Source organism: Vipera berus (assembly GCF_964194415.1).
Source record: "Vipera berus genome assembly, chromosome: 14".
Classification (NCBI taxonomy): Eukaryota; Metazoa; Chordata; class Lepidosauria; order Squamata; family Viperidae; genus Vipera; species Vipera berus.
This window is the reverse complement of record NC_138217.1, coordinates 12,305,875-12,324,949: the sequence shown is the minus strand read 5'-3', so window position 1 is coordinate 12,324,949 and position 19,075 is coordinate 12,305,875. Positions and strand designations below refer to the sequence as shown.

Genomic DNA, 19,075 nt, shown 5'->3' with positions numbered 1-19,075 from the left:
AAAGCTCTTTTTGGTCAGTCTTCACCTCCATCCTTTGCATTGTGTTTCACTTTGCCATCGGTTTGGTGAGCGCTTGGATGTTGCTCTTTTGACTCCAATGTTTCTGTACAAGGTTTGGATGGCTTTATTGGGATATGATAAATCCCCTGATTTATTAACCGCTCAATCCTGGCCCTGTGGTTCCTCTTGGCAGGTGGGTGAAGAGAGACAGTTACCTTCCTGTGGGCAGCCACAACCTAAAAGCAGCAGCCAAAGCCAAGTTGGGTTACGATCCTGTGGAGCTGGATCCCGAAGACATGTGCCGGATGGCGACTGAAGAGCCTCAGGTATTTCCATCCCAAGGCAAATTTCCACTGACTGTAACCTTTTTGGGGTTTTGTTGTTGTTTGTTATTATTAAAAGTTTTACGAATAATAAAAGAGAACACACTAAACCCAGAAGGGAAGGGGAAGGGGGAAAAGAGAAAGAAGAATGCATTTTAAAAAGTAGCTTCCAATCTTCCATCACAAGGACAAACAAATCCATCATCTCTAACACAGATTAGCACGCACATTGGTGTGCTTGAACAATAGTTTTTTCTACGAAAGTCAAAAGACGAGGCCGCCAGTGGGTTATTGAGATAGATTTGTTGCAAAAAAACTTTTATCCTGGGGCAAAATCCCTGTCTTTAAAGCTGACAGCAATCCCAAGTGATCTTCCCAAATCAATAGGCCAATCAACGGGGAATTCCTGAGCGCTCTCCACGCCCCCTGAACCAGTGGAGTTCAGGGCACTGGTTTCCAGTGCCAGAGCATTAAAACCGGTCTCTCGATTCTTCCAGACCTTGGCCACCTATTCAGTGTCAGACGCCGTTGCCACCTACTACATGTATATGAAGTACGTCCATCCTTTCATCTTTGCCTTGTGCACCATCATCCCAATGGAGCCCGACGAGGTTAGTCAAGAAGCATTTCCCTTTCGCTTTGATTGGGCCTCGGGGCTGGGTTCCCCTCGTTTCCAGCGGTCCGACTTTTCCCCTCCTGCAGGTCCTCCGGAAGGGCTCAGGGACCTTGTGCGAGGCGCTGCTCATGGTCCAAGCTTATCACGCCAACATTGTCTTCCCCAACAAGCAAGAGCAGGAGTTCAACAAGCTCACAGAGGACGGGCACGTGCTGGACTCGGAGACGTACATCGGGGGCCACGTGGAGGCCCTGGAGTCCGGGGTCTTTCGCAGCGATATCCCCTGCCGCTTTAAAATGGTACAGGGCTCCGGTGGAAAGGCAGAACAACTTAGGGCCTGGCCACCTGGGTAGCGAAAAACGGATGGCTTCTGTAAATTATATAGTATTCAACATAAATGGCCAATTTGAACTCCCCCGCCCGGTGAAACACTTTAAATATATCAACAAAGAATATTTGTAGCTCAGTGTTGAAATGAGGAGTCTCGCTTGTTTTCCTGCAGATGTTTCATTACCCAAACTAGGTAACATCATCGGGATGATGTTGCCAAGTTTGGATAAGGAAATGTCTGTAAGAAAACAAGCAAGCTCACCAAGGATCCTTCGCCCTAAATATAGTCTGCTCTTAAGGTGGACACACAGTTCCTCTCATTTCAGATCCTTGCACTGAGGAGTTCTCCCAAGTAGCAAATGACATTTCTGTTTGCCTCCTGCGGCGTAGATTTTTCCCCCCACTCGTTGTGTTGGGGCACTGTGACTTTTAACCAAATTGGCATGCTCAAATTCCTCTCCTGGGTCTCCTTCAGAATCCTGCCGCCTTTGACTTCCTCCTGGAGCGTGTGGAGAAGACCCTTCGCCACGCCATTGAGGAGGAGGAGGGGATTCCCTTAGAGCAGGTCACCAATTTTCAAGAGGTAAATCTTCCACGCCTAGGGAAATCGACGTGGACGTGAGGCAACCACGGGGCCCGTTTGGCGTGCCCTGTCCTTTGGTTGCAATCGCGGTTGAAGTTGTCCCTTCTTGCTGAAGCTTTTTTCTGATCCTTGTGTCTTCTCAGCTGTTCTGCTTTCTTTTTTCTTCTTCTTTTTTTTGTAGTAGTGAAGAATATAAAATCAGGGTTCAATTGTTGGGGTTTGAGTGATTTTCGAGCTGGGTTTTCTTCTTTTCGTTGCCAAGCTGGGTAATGCTGCCAGCGCACGAAGGAGTAAAGTCCGCTTGCTTTGTATCTATGATAGATTGTTCTGCCAGCCTTGATTGGTATTCTGTTTCTTTCTTGAGGGTGACTCCTGCTCACGGGGATGTTGGTAGGCATGTGCTGAGGGAGGGTAGTGCCACCCCTTTCTTTGCCAGCCTTGAGAGTTGTTTTTTTTTTAATCCCATTTATATCCTGCCCTTCTCCGAAGACTCAGGGCGGCTTACAATCCAAGAAGCACAAACCAATGTGCTTAGCAGTAGCCTTCATTCTATGTATATGCCTGCTTATTAGGGCTTTCGCCCCCCCCCAAGTGGCATTTTTACAAAGTCAGCTTATTGCCCCCAACAATCTGGGTCCTCATTTTACCTACCTCGGAAGGATGGAAGGCTGAGTCAACCTTGAGCCTGGTGGGACTCGAACCTGCACTGATTGCAGGCAGCTGGTGTTACTTAAGGAGGCATTAGCCCACTGCTCCACCAAGTTGCCTTCTCAGAGACAGACACGGTCCGTGACAAACAGTGCAGTTCCCGGTGTACATTTTGCTTGCTGCGTTCTTGAGCGATGTGTGTGGTTTCCCGTGCAAGCTCCGCAAAACGTTGCTGTTCCTGCCAAAGCTTCCTTTTCGCTGAGTTCCTCAAAGTTCTGTCCTTTGCCCAGGTTTGTGAGGAGATCAAACGGAAACTGAATTGCCTGAAGGATGTCCCCAACAGAATTGAATGCCCTCTCATTTACCATCTGGATGTGGGAGCCATGTATCCAAACATCATCTTGACCAATCGGCTGCAGGTGAACAAGTTTTTCTTTGAAACTCTGGATGCAGGAGGGACTAAGCCTTCAATTCTCTGCCTTTTGGCTGGGATGCTCATTTTGGTTCGCGGTGGGCATGGAAAAAGTGGTTCTCGCAATTGGGTATAATCTTGTGGTTCAAAGCCAGAAATGGGATTTTAAAATTCTTTTCTTCGAAATAAAGAGTTGAATCTGTTTTGTAACTGACGATGTGGGCATTCTGTTTCCTGAATGGCTCTTCAAGAAAAAAAACACACTACAGTGGCCTCTTTGGGGCTTTCTTCCCTTCTCCACAGCAGAGGAAGGATATAGATGAAAAACACTATGCCTCTTCTGTCATGTAAACAAAATCTTAGTTAGCCACTGTGAGGAGAACAGGGAGCCAAAGTCTATAGTGCTTTTTCAAATAGCCTGAGAGAGCAATATATATATATATATATTATTGGACATAGCGTAAGCCATCTTGTGATCTTAGTAGCAGTAATGGTGGCCTTTTATTTGGGTGCTTACAACTAGGTGCCGTGCGCACAGAGAATAAAAAGAGCCAGGAGTAAGGAGCAGCTGAAGCCAAAGATTCCTGGCCCTGCAATAACATTATCCCTCTCTGCGTTCAAATTCAGTGATAAGAGTGTTTTTACTTAGCGCTTATTTTGCAAAGCTGTTTGCAACTTGAGTTTCCACTAGAGGTCAGTGCATTTAAACGTTGCTCTGGAATAGGGGTCTTCAAACTTGGCCCTTTTATGACTTGTGGACTTCAACTCCCAGAATTCCTCAGCCAAGCATGCTGGCTGAAGAATTCTGGGAGTTGAAGTCCACAAGTCATAAAAGGGCCAGGTTTGAAGACCCCTGCTCTAGAACGTAATCTCACATTCGTTCATTCTTTTCTCCTCATGCCTCGTTCGGTATTGAATTTTGTCTCGCGTGTTCCTTTAACCACCGAGGACTACTGTTAACGAACTGAAGGGCTGTGAAGATAACATCCAGCTTCTCCCTCTTCTTACGTGGCCTTTTTCATGACCTCTTTCTTCAGCCCTCGGCTATGGTGGACGAGGTGACCTGCGCAGCTTGCGACTTCAACAAGCCAGGGGCCAGCTGTCAGCGGAAGATGACTTGGCAGTGGAGGGGAGAATTCAGTGAGTCTTAGCGCCCGTTGGCTCCAGCGTAACTCTTTCCCATCTTATTCTCTAGGCCTGAATATTCAGAAGTATCCTTAGCTCCATTTTTTGTTTCCTCACCTCGGCAGTGCCAGCAAGCCGGAGCGAGTTCCACCGCATCCAACAACAACTGGAATCGGAGAAGTTTCCTGCTCTTTTTCCAGATGGGCCTCCCCGGGCATTTCACGAGCTGTCTCGAGAAGATCAAGCCAAATACGAAAAGAAGCGCTTGGCCGGTGAGAAGAAAACGTACCGGGTTCCGTGCTAAAAATTCTGAACGTGGCTTTTCTTGTTTCGAGTTCTGAAGCGCAGGCTGATACTCATTCCGGATGAGCCAAGTGAAGAGGGGTGTTGTTATTATTATTATTATTTATTACAGCCCCCCCCCCATCTCGCCAACTAGGTGATCTTTGAATGAAAGCGTGGCAGCCAAAGTGAAACACAAAACTGGTGAATGATATCTGTGCATGGGGAATATCTAGAATGGTTTTCTGGAAAAGCCCTGCATTTGGGATAAAACGCCTCCGTTCTCTCTTTTGAGCAGATTATTGTCGCAAAGCTTACAAGAAGATCCACGTGACGAAAGTGGAGGAACGGGTCACTACTATTTGTCAGCGAGAAAACTCCTTCTACGTGGATACTGTCCGGGCTTTTCGAGACCGTCGCTATGAGTTTAAAGGGTTACATAAGGTACGATTGGGGTTATTTTGCTCATAGCCCAAAATGTGTGCCTTACAGATATTTCATCCCTCTTAGTGAGAATTAGGTCCAATATGGCCGATGCCCTAGTTCCCTTCTCTGCTTTTTGGGAGACAAAGTTGTCTGCTAGGTTTGCCCAGGAATCTGTTTGATCTTCCTCTTGGTGCAGAGTTTGTCTCCCAGTTGATGTCTGGGTAATTAAAGTCCCCCATTACTGTTGTGATGTGCTTCCTACATGCCTTAGCTGACTAGCAAAAAGTTCATCTATTTCCTCTGTTTGGTTGGGTGGCCTATAGTATACACCTATGGCAGTGTCATTCCCCCCCCCCTTTTATACTGACCCAAATGCATTCGAGACAGTTTTCATCTTTGTTGTGATCTAATTCTGTAGCGATGTAGTTACTTCTTACATAGAGAGCAACTCCACCTCCTCTTTTATTTGGTCTGTTTCTTTTTAAACAGTTTAAACTCCTCTAGCTGTGTGTTCCATTTGCGGGTTTCATCCCACCAAGTTGTTTTACGCCTCAAGAAATCCTCTCTGGGCCTTCAGAGGTGGAATTTTTTGCTGCCTGTAAGGACTATTAAGTCTTTCCTGTCTCCCTGTTCCAGGTATGGAAGAAAAAGCTGGCAGCTGCCGCTGAAACGGGTGATGCCTCCGAAGCGAAGCGCTGCAAGAACATGGAGATCTTGTATGACTCCTTGCAGCTGGCACACAAGTGCATCCTTAACTCCTTTTATGGCTACGTCATGCGGAAAGGGTGAGTGTAAAGGTGGTCTAAATGGATGCAGCCATCGATGCCCCCCCCCACCCCAAAAGGTGCTTTTTCAAGAGCAACTGGACTTCCTTTGTTTTTCTTTGAAGACGTTTCTCTTATCCGAGAAGCTTCCTCAGCTCTGACTGGATGGTGGGGAATGGAAGGATTTATACTCCTTGCATGGAGCGCGGTCATTTGCATTTCCTTTAGAGAGTCATTGAGGCCACTTGGAGGTTTATCTACATCCTCAGGGTCACAAATGGGCGTGGAGCCTTCTTAGAATGGCTGAGAGGACTGTGTGGCAAACTGGAGATAGTGGATGTCGTATCCCCCCCCTCTGCCGAGAGATGGCCACTCCGCTTCAACCCAGATGGCCTCTTTGACCCCTCTCTCGTTTTCTCTCTCCCACGCAGGGCCCGCTGGTATTCCATGGAAATGGCTGGCATCGTCTGCTTCACGGGGGCCAATATCATCACTCAGGCTAGAGAACTGATTGAGCAGATTGGGTGAGTCCCTGAGTGAGCTGCTTGTAGTGGCCGAGAACGTGAGCAGGTAAACAGGAGGACATTTGGGGGTGGGGGGGGGGCAAAGAGCTGTTATCTTGCTCTAGAAAGCTTTTCTGCTTCTGCTTCCCTGAAATGGAGGTAACCTGTTTTACCTCAGCAGGAGGAGCCCAGTTCCAGTTCTCTGCTGTTTCTGATTGCAAGATGTAATTTGGAACAAATATGGCCTCTTGCCTTTCCTCAGGACTGGAGTGGAAATGATAGAATCATAGAGCCCAAGAGTTGGAGGGGCCTTAAAGCCCATTTAAACGTACCTCCTCCTCCTCCTCCGAAGTAGGCAATAGGAAACCACTTCTGTAATGTGCCAGGTGCTATTCCCCAGACTTGACAACCGCCTCACTTTTACTTAGTGTTTGCTTTGTTCTTGAGACGTCTTTTCAGGTGGAAGAGTTTTTCAGAACACACCTGTTAACCACCAAGGCATTGGCGGTCCCTGGTCTTGGCATGGCACTCTTTGTGTTTTGTTACCTCAGCGTGATCTCCTCTTTTCTCCTTTGCAGGAGACCCCTGGAACTTGACACAGATGGGATATGGTGCGTGCTTCCAAATAGCTTCCCAGAGAACTTTGTCATCAAGTCAACCCATTCCAAGAAACCCAAGGTGACCATTTCCTATCCGGGGGCTATGCTGAACATCATGGTGAAGGTGAGGAGGCTTCACACTACGTTCTTTTCTCCACAAGGATATAGTTCCTGTAGTTCAGCGGCTAGCTTCCATGTACGAGGCCCGTTAAGAAGGTCTCTGGGCACAGCCCTTAATTGTAATGGAGATTCTCGGGACATTTCCAGGGTCCTACGTTGAACAAATTAGGAAAGGTTCTTGTCTAGAAAACATGCTGCTGATTAGCCAGGCGAAATCAGTAGAATGCAAATTGAAATATTCACTCGGGACTGTACAACACCAGACAGGAATCTGGTAGATTGAATCCTTAGAGCAGGGATAGGCAACCTTGTTTCTTTTAGGAGTCGTGGACTTCAACTCCTAGAATTCCTGAGCCAGCACAGCTGGCTCAGGAATTCTGGGAGCTGAAGTCCACGAGTCCTAAAAGAAACAAGTTCGCCTACCCCTGCCTTAAAGCATTTCAGGCCTAAACTGTAAGGAAGGTTAGCAAAAAGCAGTTCTTGCCTTTGCATAATAGGCACACATGGAAAATATGCATAATATGCATAATAATATGCATGTGTGGAAGAGATAAGCTACATGAAAATACACAACAAATATCTGTAACAAAGCTTTGAATACGGTTGTGCTGTGATGGGCCTTCCCTTTCTTTAGCAGGAATAACACATATGGTGCCAAAGGCAACTTGTGTGTGTGTCTCCATTTTATTTTTATTTATTTATTTATTTTGCACAGGAGGGTTTTACAAACGATCAGTACCAGGAGCTGGTGGACCCAGCCTCCCTCAAGTATGTATCCCGCTCAGAGAATAGCATCTTTTTTGAAGTAGATGGTCCCTATCTGGCTATGATCCTCCCAGCCTCCAAGGAGGAAGGCAAGAAGCTAAAAAAAAGGTGAGCATCCAGGACTGGGAAGGCTAAAAGTTTCAGGAAGGGGTCTCCTTAGATAGGGCAGGTGGGGTAAAGCAGGGCTGGACGTGGTTTTGAAACAGGGCACCTGAGTATGCTGGCATGTCTGGATTCTGCCAGGCGGTGGGGATCAGAGATTGCCAGCCAAATGCCGCGTTTCCCCTAAAATTAAGACTCAGCTGGAAAATAAGCCATAGCGTGATTTTTGTCAGGAGGCTCATAATATAAGCCCCGCTGAAGATCGTCAGCCGGATGGACACATTGAGTACCGTATTTCCCCGAATAGAAGCCCTGGTCGGAAAATAAACCCCAATGTGTCTTTTGGAGCAAAAAATTAATACAAAGACCCGGCCTTATTTGGGGAGCAGGGGTGGGGTGGGGGACACGGTGCTAGACACGGGCGGAGGGAGCCTGGTTCCTGCTGCTGACGATCGCCGTGTCCCAGATACGCCGTGTTCAATGAAGACGGTTCCCTGGCCGAGCTCAAGGGCTTTGAGGTGAAACGACGAGGAGAGCTGCAGCTGGTGAAGATCTTCCAGTCCTCGGTCTTCGAGGCCTTCCTGAAGGGCACCACGCTGGAGGAGGTCTACGCCTCGGTCGCCAAAGTAGCCGATTACTGGCTCGATGTGCTGCACAGCAAGGTGAGAGGTGGGATCCAGATGTCCTCCTGCCGCAAGTGGTCAGGTGGATCCTGGGGTGCTCGCTCCCGTACAGCTTCACGGTCTTTGGAACGCAGCGGATCAATCCTTGCCCTGGAAAGTCCACTTCCGCAAAGGGACCGCTGTTTCCTGGCACAACTGGGAAAGCAGGCCTTTCCCGAAAGGCAGCGGGAAACGGTCTTTAGGATTTTTGGAGTTACCAGCTGCTTTTTCGCTATTTTGACCCTTAAACGGGACTTCGCGGAAACTGGAACAAGGAGAATAAATTAATTCTCAATTATGCAGCGTGCTTTTACCGTCTTGCTGTTGCTGGCACGACGCCTCTTCCTTTTACTTCCGCGGTGGAGCATGTTGGGTGTTCAAACGCGCCACTGAAAGGAGCTACGATGGAGGAAGCTGTTATGTAGCCTCATGGGGCCCCCGGATCCACACGTCTGAATCCATTGGGAATGCCCAGGGCTCCAGCTGCGGAAAAAGGAAGTGTGTCTTTTTCTCCTTCCAGGCAGCCAACATGCCCGATTCTGAGCTGTTTGAGTTGATCTCGGAGAATAGATCCATGTCTCGGAAGCTGGAGGACTACGGAGAGCAAAAATCCACCTCCATCAGCACCGCCAAGCGCCTGGCTGAGTTTCTGGGGGACCAAATGGTGAAGGACGCCGGGCTGAGCTGTCGGTTTATCATCTCCAAGAAACCAGAAGGTTCCCCGGTCACCGAGAGGTACGCCCGGCACGGTTTCAGGATTGCAACGGAACGTGGGAAAGATCCCAAAGGGAGAAACGGTCAATCTTTCTGAGATGGGCTCAAAAGCTCGGCCCCAGCCGTACTTGGAGGCAGAGAAGGGGTTTTCAGGTGATGGTGGTCCTTAGTGACCATAACTTGAGCCCAAACGTTCTGTCGCTAAGACGTTTCTTAAGTGAGTCTTGCCCCCTCTTAACGACCTTTATTGCCACGGTCGTTAAGTGAATCAATGCGGTTGTTGAGGTTGTAAAAGGAATCCGGTTTTCCCACTGTCTTGGCTGGCCAGGAACGTTGCAAAAGGGGACCACGTGAACCCGGGACACTGCAACCCCGTCGTAAATCTGAGTCAGTTGCCAAGTGCCTGAATTTTGATCACATGGCTGCAGAGATGCTGTCACAGTCATAAGTGTGGGGAAACGGTCACAAGTCACTTTCCCCCAGTGCCACTGTAACTCTGAAGAGTCACTAAACGAGCTGTTGTAAGTGAAAGACCACCTGTGCTTTTCTCCAGCTGGCTTTTGAGGAGGACTAACCTCTGCTTCCTTCTACCCAGAGCCATCCCACTTGCCATTTTCCAGGCCGAGCTCTCAGTGCGCAAGCATTACCTCCGGAAGTGGCTCAAGAGTCCTTCGCTGGAGGATTTTGACATCCGCACGGTAAGCAAATTAGGCTGATGTCACGGGTCCGAGAAATGAGACAGTTCAAACAGATTTCAAGCATTGTTTATCTAATAAATAGGGATGCGGTGGCTCAGTGGGTTAGGACGCTGAGCTTGTCGATACTCGTCCCAGCTTCTGCCAACCTAGCAGTTCGAAAGCACATAAAAATGCAAGTAGAAAAGTAGGGACCACTCCAGTGGGAAGGTAACAGTGTTCCGTGCGCCTTTGGCGTCTAGTCACGCCGACCACAGGACCACGGAGACGTCCTCGGACAAGCGCTGGCTCTTCGGCTTTGAAACGGAGATGAGCACCGGCCCCTAGAGTCGGAGACGACTAGCACGAGTGTACAGGGGAACCTTTGCCTTTTACCTTTTTAATCTAATAAATCTTAATAGTGAAAGGTAGCATCGGCACTCATGGAGGGATGCCAGAATCTGAATTCTCCTCCCCTTGACACATCACATCCTGCAGAATCTCCCTCCCTTAGTTACCTGTCATGAATCACGTTCACCAATTAGTTTTACATGTGAAGTTTCACTTCCCTCTCTGTGCGCGGCTATTCTTATCTTCTCAAAATAGCCATTGACTTTTCCCTCCCTTCAAGATTCAAAGCGAAGCAGTTTAATCAAAAGGCTGCCTCTCATATTCTCAGTGCAAAAACGTGTCAGTGTTTGCAGCATTGACAGCTGAATTGAATTGGGACCTGATCTGGGTTACTGTCCAGATTCCTGAAATACTCTGCTCTCCCCCAGGATTGCTGGAATAGACTCGTGGCAGCCAGTTTTAACAAGCAGAGATTTAACTTGGGTAATTCAGTTTTATCCCTTGGGGCTTAATTTGGGTTGTCTGTTTTATCTGCAGATCCTAGACTGGGAGTATTACATTGAAAGACTGGGCAGCACAATTCAAAAGATTATCACCATCCCGGCAGCCCTGCAACAGGTAACTATGCTTGCGAGCGAACCCTTTGAGCGAGCGTCAACCATCCCAGTGCATTAAACAGTAAAACAGAACAGAATAACAGTCGGAAGGGACCTTGGAGGTCTTCTAGTCCAACCCCCTCCCATACCATTCCAGACAAATGGCTGTCCAATCTCTTCTTAAAAACTCCCAGTGTTGGAGCACCCACAACCTCTGGTGGCAAGCTGTTCCACTGGTTAATTGTCCTCGCTGTTAGGAAGTTTCTCCTTAATTCCTTCTCTCCTTGATCGGTTCCCATCCGTTGCTCCTTGTCCCGCCTTTGGGTGCTTTGGAGAATTGACACACACACCCCTTCTTTGCGAGATATTGAAATGCTGCTATCATGTCACCCCTAGTGTAAAAGACATGTTTTCTCCAAGTGTGTAACTTTAAATGAAAAGCCATGTGGGCACAGAAGTGCAAAAAAAGCCACTTCTGACGTTTTCACATGCAAACGGTGTAGGAAAACTGAATGTGCAGTAAAACGAGTGCCGGGGCCAAGTAGAGGTCCTTTACTTACGACCTCAATGGAGCCCAAAACTTCTGGTGTTAACTGAGACATTTGCTAAGTGAATTTTACAGTCCCATTTTACGATCTTCCTTGCCACCGTTGTAAAGTGAATTGCTCCAGTTGTTAAGTTAGTAGCCTGGTTGTGTTAAGGGAACTGGGCTCCCCCCACTGACTTTGCTTGCCAGAAAGTCACAAAAGGGATCACGTCACACACACACACAGACACACACACACACCGGGAGGCTGCGACCGTCATAAATATGAGTCAGCTGCCAAGCGGCTGAATTTTGATCACAAGACCGTCGGGATGCTGCGATGGCCGGGCGTTGCCGGCTACCTGTACCATCCTGGCTGGAAAAGGGAGAAAGAAATGAAAAGCAGGTAAGGGGTAAAGCGTGAGGTGTCCCGACAGGTGAAGAATCCGGTCCCCCGTGTCCGTCACCCTGATTGGCTGCACAAGAAGCTGCTGGAGAAAAACGATGTGTTCAAGCAGAAAAAAATCAGCGAGCTCTTTGTCAGTGAAGGCAAAAGACAGGTAAGGTGGCCAACTGACGGTTCTCTGCCGTGGCCTCTGGCCTGTGGGGCTTAGCGGGAGGACGCAGACATGACAGAGCTGATATCCTTTGTCTAATCAAGGACTTTCCCCGCAGGTCTCCACTAACGTAGCCAGGGAGAATACCCCAAATAGCCAGGTGACTGACATGGAAGATTTTGGGATCGCCAAACCTCTGCAGCCAGCGCCCCCTATATCAAGCAAGCGTAAACGAATCCCCACAGCAGAGGAGAGCCAGCAGCAGTCCCAAGCTCTGGAGCTGACCCAGTCTTGGAGGGAGATCCTGGGAACCCCACCGCCCATTGGCACCACTAAGGTAAGTCGGCTTCTTCAGGACTGCAACTGCATCAGAGAACAGGCCAAAATCTTCTCAGCAAGGGCTGTTTTGAGGTTGGGGGGGGGGAAGCCATGGATCCCTCACCCCCTGAGATAGTTCCAGAAAAAAGGAAATTATTGGGGGTTTATGGCTATGGCTCACAAGGGGCTTGGTTGTTATCCCTGTGAAGAACAGCTGTTCCAACTCCAGGAGTGTCCGGTATGGTCATGCATTTGGCGTGTTTCTGACTTCGGTCTAGATGCCTGGGCTTGGGCACCTGAGATGGCTTTGCAGCTCCCTGTAGTCCCTCTGTCTGGTTTGCTCTGCCGTAGGAGGAACGCCTGCTGTGGCTCCGCTACCATAAGAAAAAGTGGGAGCTCCAGGCTCGCCAGCGCCAGGAGCGCCGGAAGAAGCGGAGGCTGGCTGACGGAGAAGCCGTCCTGGCGGGCGGAGTGATCCGGGCTGGGCCCTCCAAAGGGCTGAGCAATTACCTGCGCAAGACCGTCCAGAGTATCCTTGACATGCCCTGGCAGATAGTACAGGTATGGGCATAAAGGAGGGCACACCCCACTGCTGAGGTCCGTGGGCAAGATACGACATTCAACAGCTGAAAACCTGGTCTTTCCTCGGTCCTTAGGCCTTTTTTTTTTAATTCCTGCCAGATTGCTGAGACTGGCCAGCCAGGCCTCTTCAAGCTATGGGCTGTGATTGGGAGCGATCTCTACTGCCTCAAGCTGAATGTCCCACGTATCTTCTACGTCAACCAGCGTGTTCCTAAAGCTGAAGAGAGCACGGTCTATAAAAAGGTTGCTGTCGCTCGCCCCGAAACCTTTTGTGCCTGTTAAATCAGCATTCAGAGGCCATGAGGTGTCTTTAAAGCTGTTCTCTTTCAGGAAGATGGCCTCTTCATTAGAACTGCCTAGAGCGCTGTAGTCTTAGGATTTTTCAGTGATTATTGAATTTCTGCTACCCTTTCTCGTGTCTCCCCCCCCCCCAAAAAAAACCTTTCTCATCTGGTCATTCAGGTAGCTTTTCTCCAGGTCATCCAAAACCTTCTTACGAAGGTTTACTCCCGCTGTGTTGGGCTGTGTCAGTAAAACTGCCCCCCGCTTTCTTCCATTTCATTTTGCTATGGAGGAAGATTACTCCAGCCCCCTCCATTCCTATTCAGAGGTGTTGTAGTCTTCTCCGCTAAAAGATAAAACCGTGAAAAACGGTTCGAAGTCTGACAAATGTCTTTGCAGTTAAAATCACTATTAACAATCAACTGATTTAAACGGAAGAGACCCAGGTTAAAAATAAAAGGAAGCGCTTAACTCCTTTCCCCGAGAACCAAAAGTGTCCGGATCCCGAGTGGGTTCATTCCACAGGTAGGGAGCTTCCTATAGGCAAAAGCCAACTTACCATCTTGAAGGGATCAATTGATTAAACTCTCAGAATCCATCGAGGCCTTCAGGGCAGAAAGACAAGAGGTCTCCTTCTCAGCTCCTCCCGTTCTCTTTGCAGGTGAATCGAATTCTTCCCCGTTCCAGCTTGGCCTTCAACCTGTACGAGTACTCGGTGCCTGAAGACATGTATCTGGAGCACATCAATGAGATCAATGCCAGCCTCTCTGCTCCAGACATTGAGGGGGTTTATGAGACCCAGGTAATGTCTTGACTCAGATAGAAAATGCGCAAGTGCCATTATAGTAAAGGGTGGGGTGGGGGGGGGCAAGTGTTCTTTTAGAATTGGTTAAAAGGGAGCAATAAAACCTCTGCGATTCCATTGAAGACTGTGAGAGCCTGAAACCTTTCCAAGGACACCCCAACAGGTGTGGAGAAGAAGCAGACGGTTCCCATAACAAAGTGAATCTATTTACATGGACTACCTGTGGGGGTGGGGGGGGTGATAGCTGGAGAAATTATTGTTTAATTGTATGAATTGGGTGTCTGGAAACCTCAGAGTTAAGTTTTGCTTCGACAATGCCATGTTTATTCAACAAACAGTAAGATTTTTGGCAACGGAAATGAACCTGGATTTATTTTGGGGAGATCCTCTAACTGGATGTTGACCTTTGCACTCTTTCTAGGGACTCAGCATCTTTTTTTGGGGGGGGATTATTGTGATGACCAGAACTGGATGCAGGATTCCGAGGGAGGTCTGACTGATGCTTTGTATCCAACCGGTTCCTCTTTCCCAGGTGCCATTACTCCTCCGGGCCCTGATTCACCTGGGCTGCGTCTGCATGGTGAATAGGCATCTGGTGAGGCACCTGAGTGGCCGGGAAGCTGAGACTTTTGACCTGGAGCACCTGGAGAGGAAGTCTCTGGCACAGTTCAGCTACCTGGAGCCCGGTAGGGAGGCGTGTGGGAGGCTGACGTGTCCTTCAGCCGTGGAAGGGCTGCCCTCCCCCGCCCCTCTGATGCATGGCTCCTTTCTGCCTCCAGGGAGCATCCGACACATCTACCTCTACCATCACTCTCAGGGCAGCAAGGCGTTGCTGGGCCTCTTCATCCCCTCCCAGCGCAAAGCCTCCGTTTTTGTGCTCGACACAGTAAGTTTTCGGGGGCCGAGAACAAAAGTCACCGTGTTGCTGCACCTCAGGTCTTTTATATGCCGAGAACCAAAGTCAGGGTCTTGATCCTGCCTATGGCTTGGCGGCCAGATTTGTAGCTGTTTGAAGAAGGTGTGTGTGTGTGTGTGTGTAGTGTGTGTGTAGGTTGTGGCATTATTTACCCACAGGCAAAGCCTTGGGATGGTCGCCGTACGTAAGTGTAAAATAAATCCCTTAAGCCAATAGCCTTCCTTCGGACAACGGAAGAGTGGCAAAAATAGATCTGCGCTGTATCAAAGCGGGATACAAGGCATAAATCAATCCTGAAAAGTCTCAAGTCTCTTTCCCACCCCCCACCCAAAAAAAATATATGTGTTAATAACCAGATTCACGTCAGACCTCCCTGCTTCCTAGACACACACACACACATCTGCCTCGGGTCCTTCCTGCAGCTCAGCTCGCCCTCTTGTGTAACACGTTTGACTTAGGTGCGCAGTAACCAGATGCCCAACCTCAACAGCCTGTATTCTGCCGAGCATGCCTCCATGGTGGAGAAGGTGGGCCAGGAGCTGCTGCCTCCAGACAAGCACGTCTTTGAAGTCCGAGCTGAAACAGATCTCAAGAGCATCTGCAGAGCGCTCCAGCGCCTCCTGATGGGCTACAAGGTAAGAAACGCACGCACACCTAGCCGTCTCCCTCTTCCAACTCGGCCCCTCCGAGGAGACGCTTCAGGAGCCTGGCTGTGGTTCTGCTTGCCCTGGGCCTCTGGCTCTATTTTTTTCTTTTTCCCTATTCCTAGAACCTTTTTAATGCAAACCTTTCCCTGATCTATCTATCTTTCTTTCTCTCTCTCTCTCTCCCTTTTCTTTCTTTCTTTCTTCCTTCCTTCCTTCCTTCCTTCCTTCCCTCCCTCCCTTCTTTCTTTTTCTTTCTTTCTTTCTTTCTTTCTTTCTTTCTTTCTTTCTTTCTTTCTTTCTTTCTTTCTTTCTTTCTTTCTTTCTTTCTTTCTTTCTTTCCCTCTGACTGGATGGTGGGGGGGAAGGGGAGGATTCTCAACCCGGTTGAGAAAATAAATCCTACTAGAAGACAAAAGAGTTTATTCAGGTAGCCGGAAGCTGAGAATAAAATATCTGGAGTGGAGTGGATGTTGCCCCACTCATCGTTGCGTTTTCCCTCTTGCCTCACCCAAATTCTCACATCCCCCCCTCTGAAGAGCGTTTATCTTGTCTGCCGCAGGATGAGCGGAGGGGCCCCACCCTCATTGCTGTGCAGTCTAACTGGGATCTGAAGAGGCTGGTCAGCAGCATGCCGGTCCTGGAGGAGTTCCCACTGGTTCCGATGCACGTGGCCGACGACGTCAGCTACAGCATATTGGACTGGCAGCGCCACGGGGCCCGGCACTTGATCCGCCGCTACCTCAAGTTGGACATGTGTCTGTCTCAGGCCTTTGACATGAGCAGGTGAGGAAGAGAGAAATGGGCCGTTAGGGTTACCTGTCCTGGATCTGGACCGGGAGGCTTCGGTCTCAGCAAAGCTGCAACTGGGAAATAACGAACAGAGGCTGGCGCTGGCCTCCAGGGTCCCCATTTCCAGAGGCCTCAGGTGGAGCCTTTTATTGGGGGCCACGAGGCAGCAAACCGTTGTTGCTCTCCGCTGCGTGGTCAGCCTTCCTGCCTTCCCTCCTCACTAGGTACTATCACCTCCCAATTGGGAACCTTCCCGAAGACATCTCCATCTTTGGCACGGACCTCTTCTTCTCCCGCCATCTCCATCGCCACAATCACCTGCTCTGGCTTTCTCCCAACTCCCGCCCGGACTTGGGGGGCAAGGAGGCCGACGATAGTCGCCTGGTCATGGAGTTTGACGAAAGGGCCTCTGTCGAGATCAACCATCCGGGCTGTTATTCAACAGGTGAATAACGAAGGGACGGAGATCCTGCTGCGATTCGCTTAACGAAGCCGGCAAGAGAAAAGAGTAAAAACGGGGCAAGGCTCCCTTAACGGATTTCTCACTTAAGCGCCGTTGCGGCCGTAAGCCAAGGGCTCCCTGTTTGATCCTTTCCCAATTACAGCGCAAAGTGGCCCTTCTCTGTGGGCTGAGCCTGTCCCCTTGTGGGGGGGGAGGCTAGAGGGAGGTGGGTCTTCAGGAAAGAGGCAGGCCATCTCTGTTTTCCCACAGTGTGCGTGGAGCTGGACCTGCAGAACCTGGCCGTCAACAGCGTCCTGCAGTCCCATCGCATCAATGACATGGAGGGGGCCTCCAGCATGTGCATCAGCTTCGACGTCATCCAGCAGGCCTCCCTGGAGGAGATGGTGGTGGGCAACCAGGCGGCCGGCGTGCCCGCCAGCTACGATGAGGCCGCCCTCTGCTCCAACACCTTCAGGTGCGGCTCAGCTGCCCACCCTTCGCCAGCCCTCCGGGTCCTGGAAGCAGCTCAGCTGGTGGGGTGTACAATGCAGGGTTTCCTTTCTCTTCCCCACGCAGGATTTTGAAGAGCTTGGTGGTGGGCTGGGTGAAGGAGATCACGCAGTACCACAACGTCTACGCGGACAACCAGGTGATCCACTTCTACCGCTGGCTGCGTTCCCCAAGCTCCCTGCTCTATGATCCCGCCTTGCACCGGACGCTGCACAGCATGATGAAGAAGCTCTTCCTGCAGTGAGTCTTTCCTAGGCGGAGTAGCAGAGTCGGGGGGGGGGCAGGAGAGAAACTCGGGGGTGGGGTGGGGGGCCTGGGGGAAATGCTGCTTATAGACAGGTCGCTGGCGTCCACATAGCTTCCTTTAGGCCGGCATCTGTTAGGTCCAAATCTTCCTGGCCTTTTTTTTTGTACCACAGGAACTATCTCGTTGCCCTCTGCAAAATTTGCTTCTCTGAAATTAGGCTGGCTTGCAGGCAAGCACTCCAGCCAGCCGCTTGCGTGACCCGATTCCAAACAGGCCACGGCCCGGTTGTGGCCCACAGGGGTTGGGGGACCCCTTGCTCTAAGACTCGATATGTCCGAGAGGCGCCCCAAAAGTAATAACGTGTAAGAGAGAAAAGACACAAGCATATGTAAGGTTTTCCACGAGGGTCACCAGTTAGACGGGGCTCTGCTCTTTGCCTCCTGCCTCTCCTCCAGGTTGGTGGCCGAATTCAAGCGCCTCGGCTCCTTGGTCATTTACGCCAATTTCAACCGCATCGTTCTGTGCACCAAGAAGCGCCACATCGAAGACGCCCTGGCCTACGTCGAGTATATCACCAACAGGTATGCCCAACAGCTGGAAGCCACAGCTCTCACCTAGTTCCATGGTTAGGAAGGGAGACCGTTCAGTGAAAATAATACTAATAATAATTTCTTTGTGCCCCATCACACATTAACTAAAGGAGGCAATTCTGGAAAAAAAATTGGGACAGCCCTGGAATTCCTCCTCGGCTTCCTGCATTTTGGAGAACGGAAAAGCTTTTCTTTGGACCGCATCCTCAATAACGGTTGTGTTTTCTGGAATGAACCAGCTGTTACAATTTTTAAAAAAAATTGCTGGACCTTCAGGTAGAACTTTGTATGTGCAGAAGCCTGGGTCAGCGCCCCCCGCCCCTCCTTGTAATCCCCATAGGTCAGACGAGGCATAATAGTAAAAGCTTTGATTTAGTGATCCATTCAGTGGAAAGAATGTCTGCTCATCGTGGACCTCTATAAGGTCCCCGAGGTACGTCTGGTCACGTAAAAGGCCCCTTCAGAGTTACGCGTATTCATAAAAGGATATGTGCTTCCCAAGTCTGTCATGCCTTCAGGGCTGTGCCTGTGGCTGCCAGCTCCCCTCTTACAGTCTCCCAGCTGCAGCCAGTCTGGGAGCAGCCAAGAACCCCATTCTACCATCTTTGCTGCTTCCCACACACCTCCCTTCCTTATCCAGCTCCTGTTTTCCCTACTCTTCTCATAGTGCATCATACACCCCCCCCCCGCCCAGCACTTTCCCGGAAGCATTAGCGGAATGGTGATTTAATGGACTTGATCTGATGTCTCTGGGGGGGGGACGTCTCAACTCAAGTTGTCTGTTGCGTTGAAGCCCACTAAAAGGAGATCCAGTTAAATCGAGGTTTTAGATGGTTAGAGTCAGCCAGGTATTCAGGCTGGAGGCCCGGGCTCCGCAGTGCCTCCACCCCTGCACTGTGGCGACACGGGGGTGAGAATGCAGGCTAATTCTGCCCACAGCCAGCAGTTCGGTCCTGACCGCCTCAAGGCTGACTCAGCCTTTTCTCCTTCCGAGGTCGGTAAAACGAGGGCCCAGATTGTTGGGGACAGTGTGCTAACTTGGTAAACCGCTTAGAGAGGGCCGCAAAGCGCTGACCAGCAGGCACATGACTGCCGTTGCTGTCTTTTTATTCCTTCCAGCATCCATTCAAAAGAACTCTTCCACTCACTGGCCATTTCCTTTTCCTGCTGCTGGGAGTTTCTGCTGTGGATGGACCCCACCAATTACGGTGGGATCAAGGGCAGAGAGCCATCCGGGAGCCTCCGTGAAGAGGTAAAGGGATAGCAAGG

The 19,075-nt window shown here is 49.9% G+C and overlaps 1 protein-coding gene across 1 annotated transcript in view; it reads left to right on the top strand.

Moving 5' to 3' along the window:
• POLE (DNA polymerase epsilon, catalytic subunit) overlaps window positions 1-19,075 on the top strand; it is a 30,514-nt gene that overhangs the window by 7,210 nt on the left and 4,229 nt on the right. Inside the window, exons 13-42 of the mRNA XM_081339167.1 lie at window positions 194-326; window positions 821-934; window positions 1,026-1,238; window positions 1,745-1,852; window positions 2,791-2,919; window positions 3,950-4,052; window positions 4,163-4,309; window positions 4,618-4,763; window positions 5,382-5,530; window positions 5,941-6,033; window positions 6,591-6,735; window positions 7,447-7,604; window positions 8,065-8,260; window positions 8,781-8,995; window positions 9,570-9,672; window positions 10,537-10,617; window positions 11,559-11,681; window positions 11,797-12,015; window positions 12,348-12,557; window positions 12,678-12,821; window positions 13,522-13,662; window positions 14,198-14,351; window positions 14,445-14,551; window positions 15,040-15,216; window positions 15,788-16,011; window positions 16,242-16,462; window positions 16,730-16,934; window positions 17,036-17,209; window positions 17,672-17,797; window positions 18,926-19,058. Coding sequence (XP_081195293.1) covers window positions 194-326; window positions 821-934; window positions 1,026-1,238; window positions 1,745-1,852; window positions 2,791-2,919; window positions 3,950-4,052; window positions 4,163-4,309; window positions 4,618-4,763; window positions 5,382-5,530; window positions 5,941-6,033; window positions 6,591-6,735; window positions 7,447-7,604; window positions 8,065-8,260; window positions 8,781-8,995; window positions 9,570-9,672; window positions 10,537-10,617; window positions 11,559-11,681; window positions 11,797-12,015; window positions 12,348-12,557; window positions 12,678-12,821; window positions 13,522-13,662; window positions 14,198-14,351; window positions 14,445-14,551; window positions 15,040-15,216; window positions 15,788-16,011; window positions 16,242-16,462; window positions 16,730-16,934; window positions 17,036-17,209; window positions 17,672-17,797; window positions 18,926-19,058 — 4,591 coding nt within the window. The remainder of the gene's footprint in view (window positions 1-193; window positions 327-820; window positions 935-1,025; window positions 1,239-1,744; window positions 1,853-2,790; window positions 2,920-3,949; window positions 4,053-4,162; window positions 4,310-4,617; window positions 4,764-5,381; window positions 5,531-5,940; window positions 6,034-6,590; window positions 6,736-7,446; window positions 7,605-8,064; window positions 8,261-8,780; window positions 8,996-9,569; window positions 9,673-10,536; window positions 10,618-11,558; window positions 11,682-11,796; window positions 12,016-12,347; window positions 12,558-12,677; window positions 12,822-13,521; window positions 13,663-14,197; window positions 14,352-14,444; window positions 14,552-15,039; window positions 15,217-15,787; window positions 16,012-16,241; window positions 16,463-16,729; window positions 16,935-17,035; window positions 17,210-17,671; window positions 17,798-18,925; window positions 19,059-19,075) is intronic.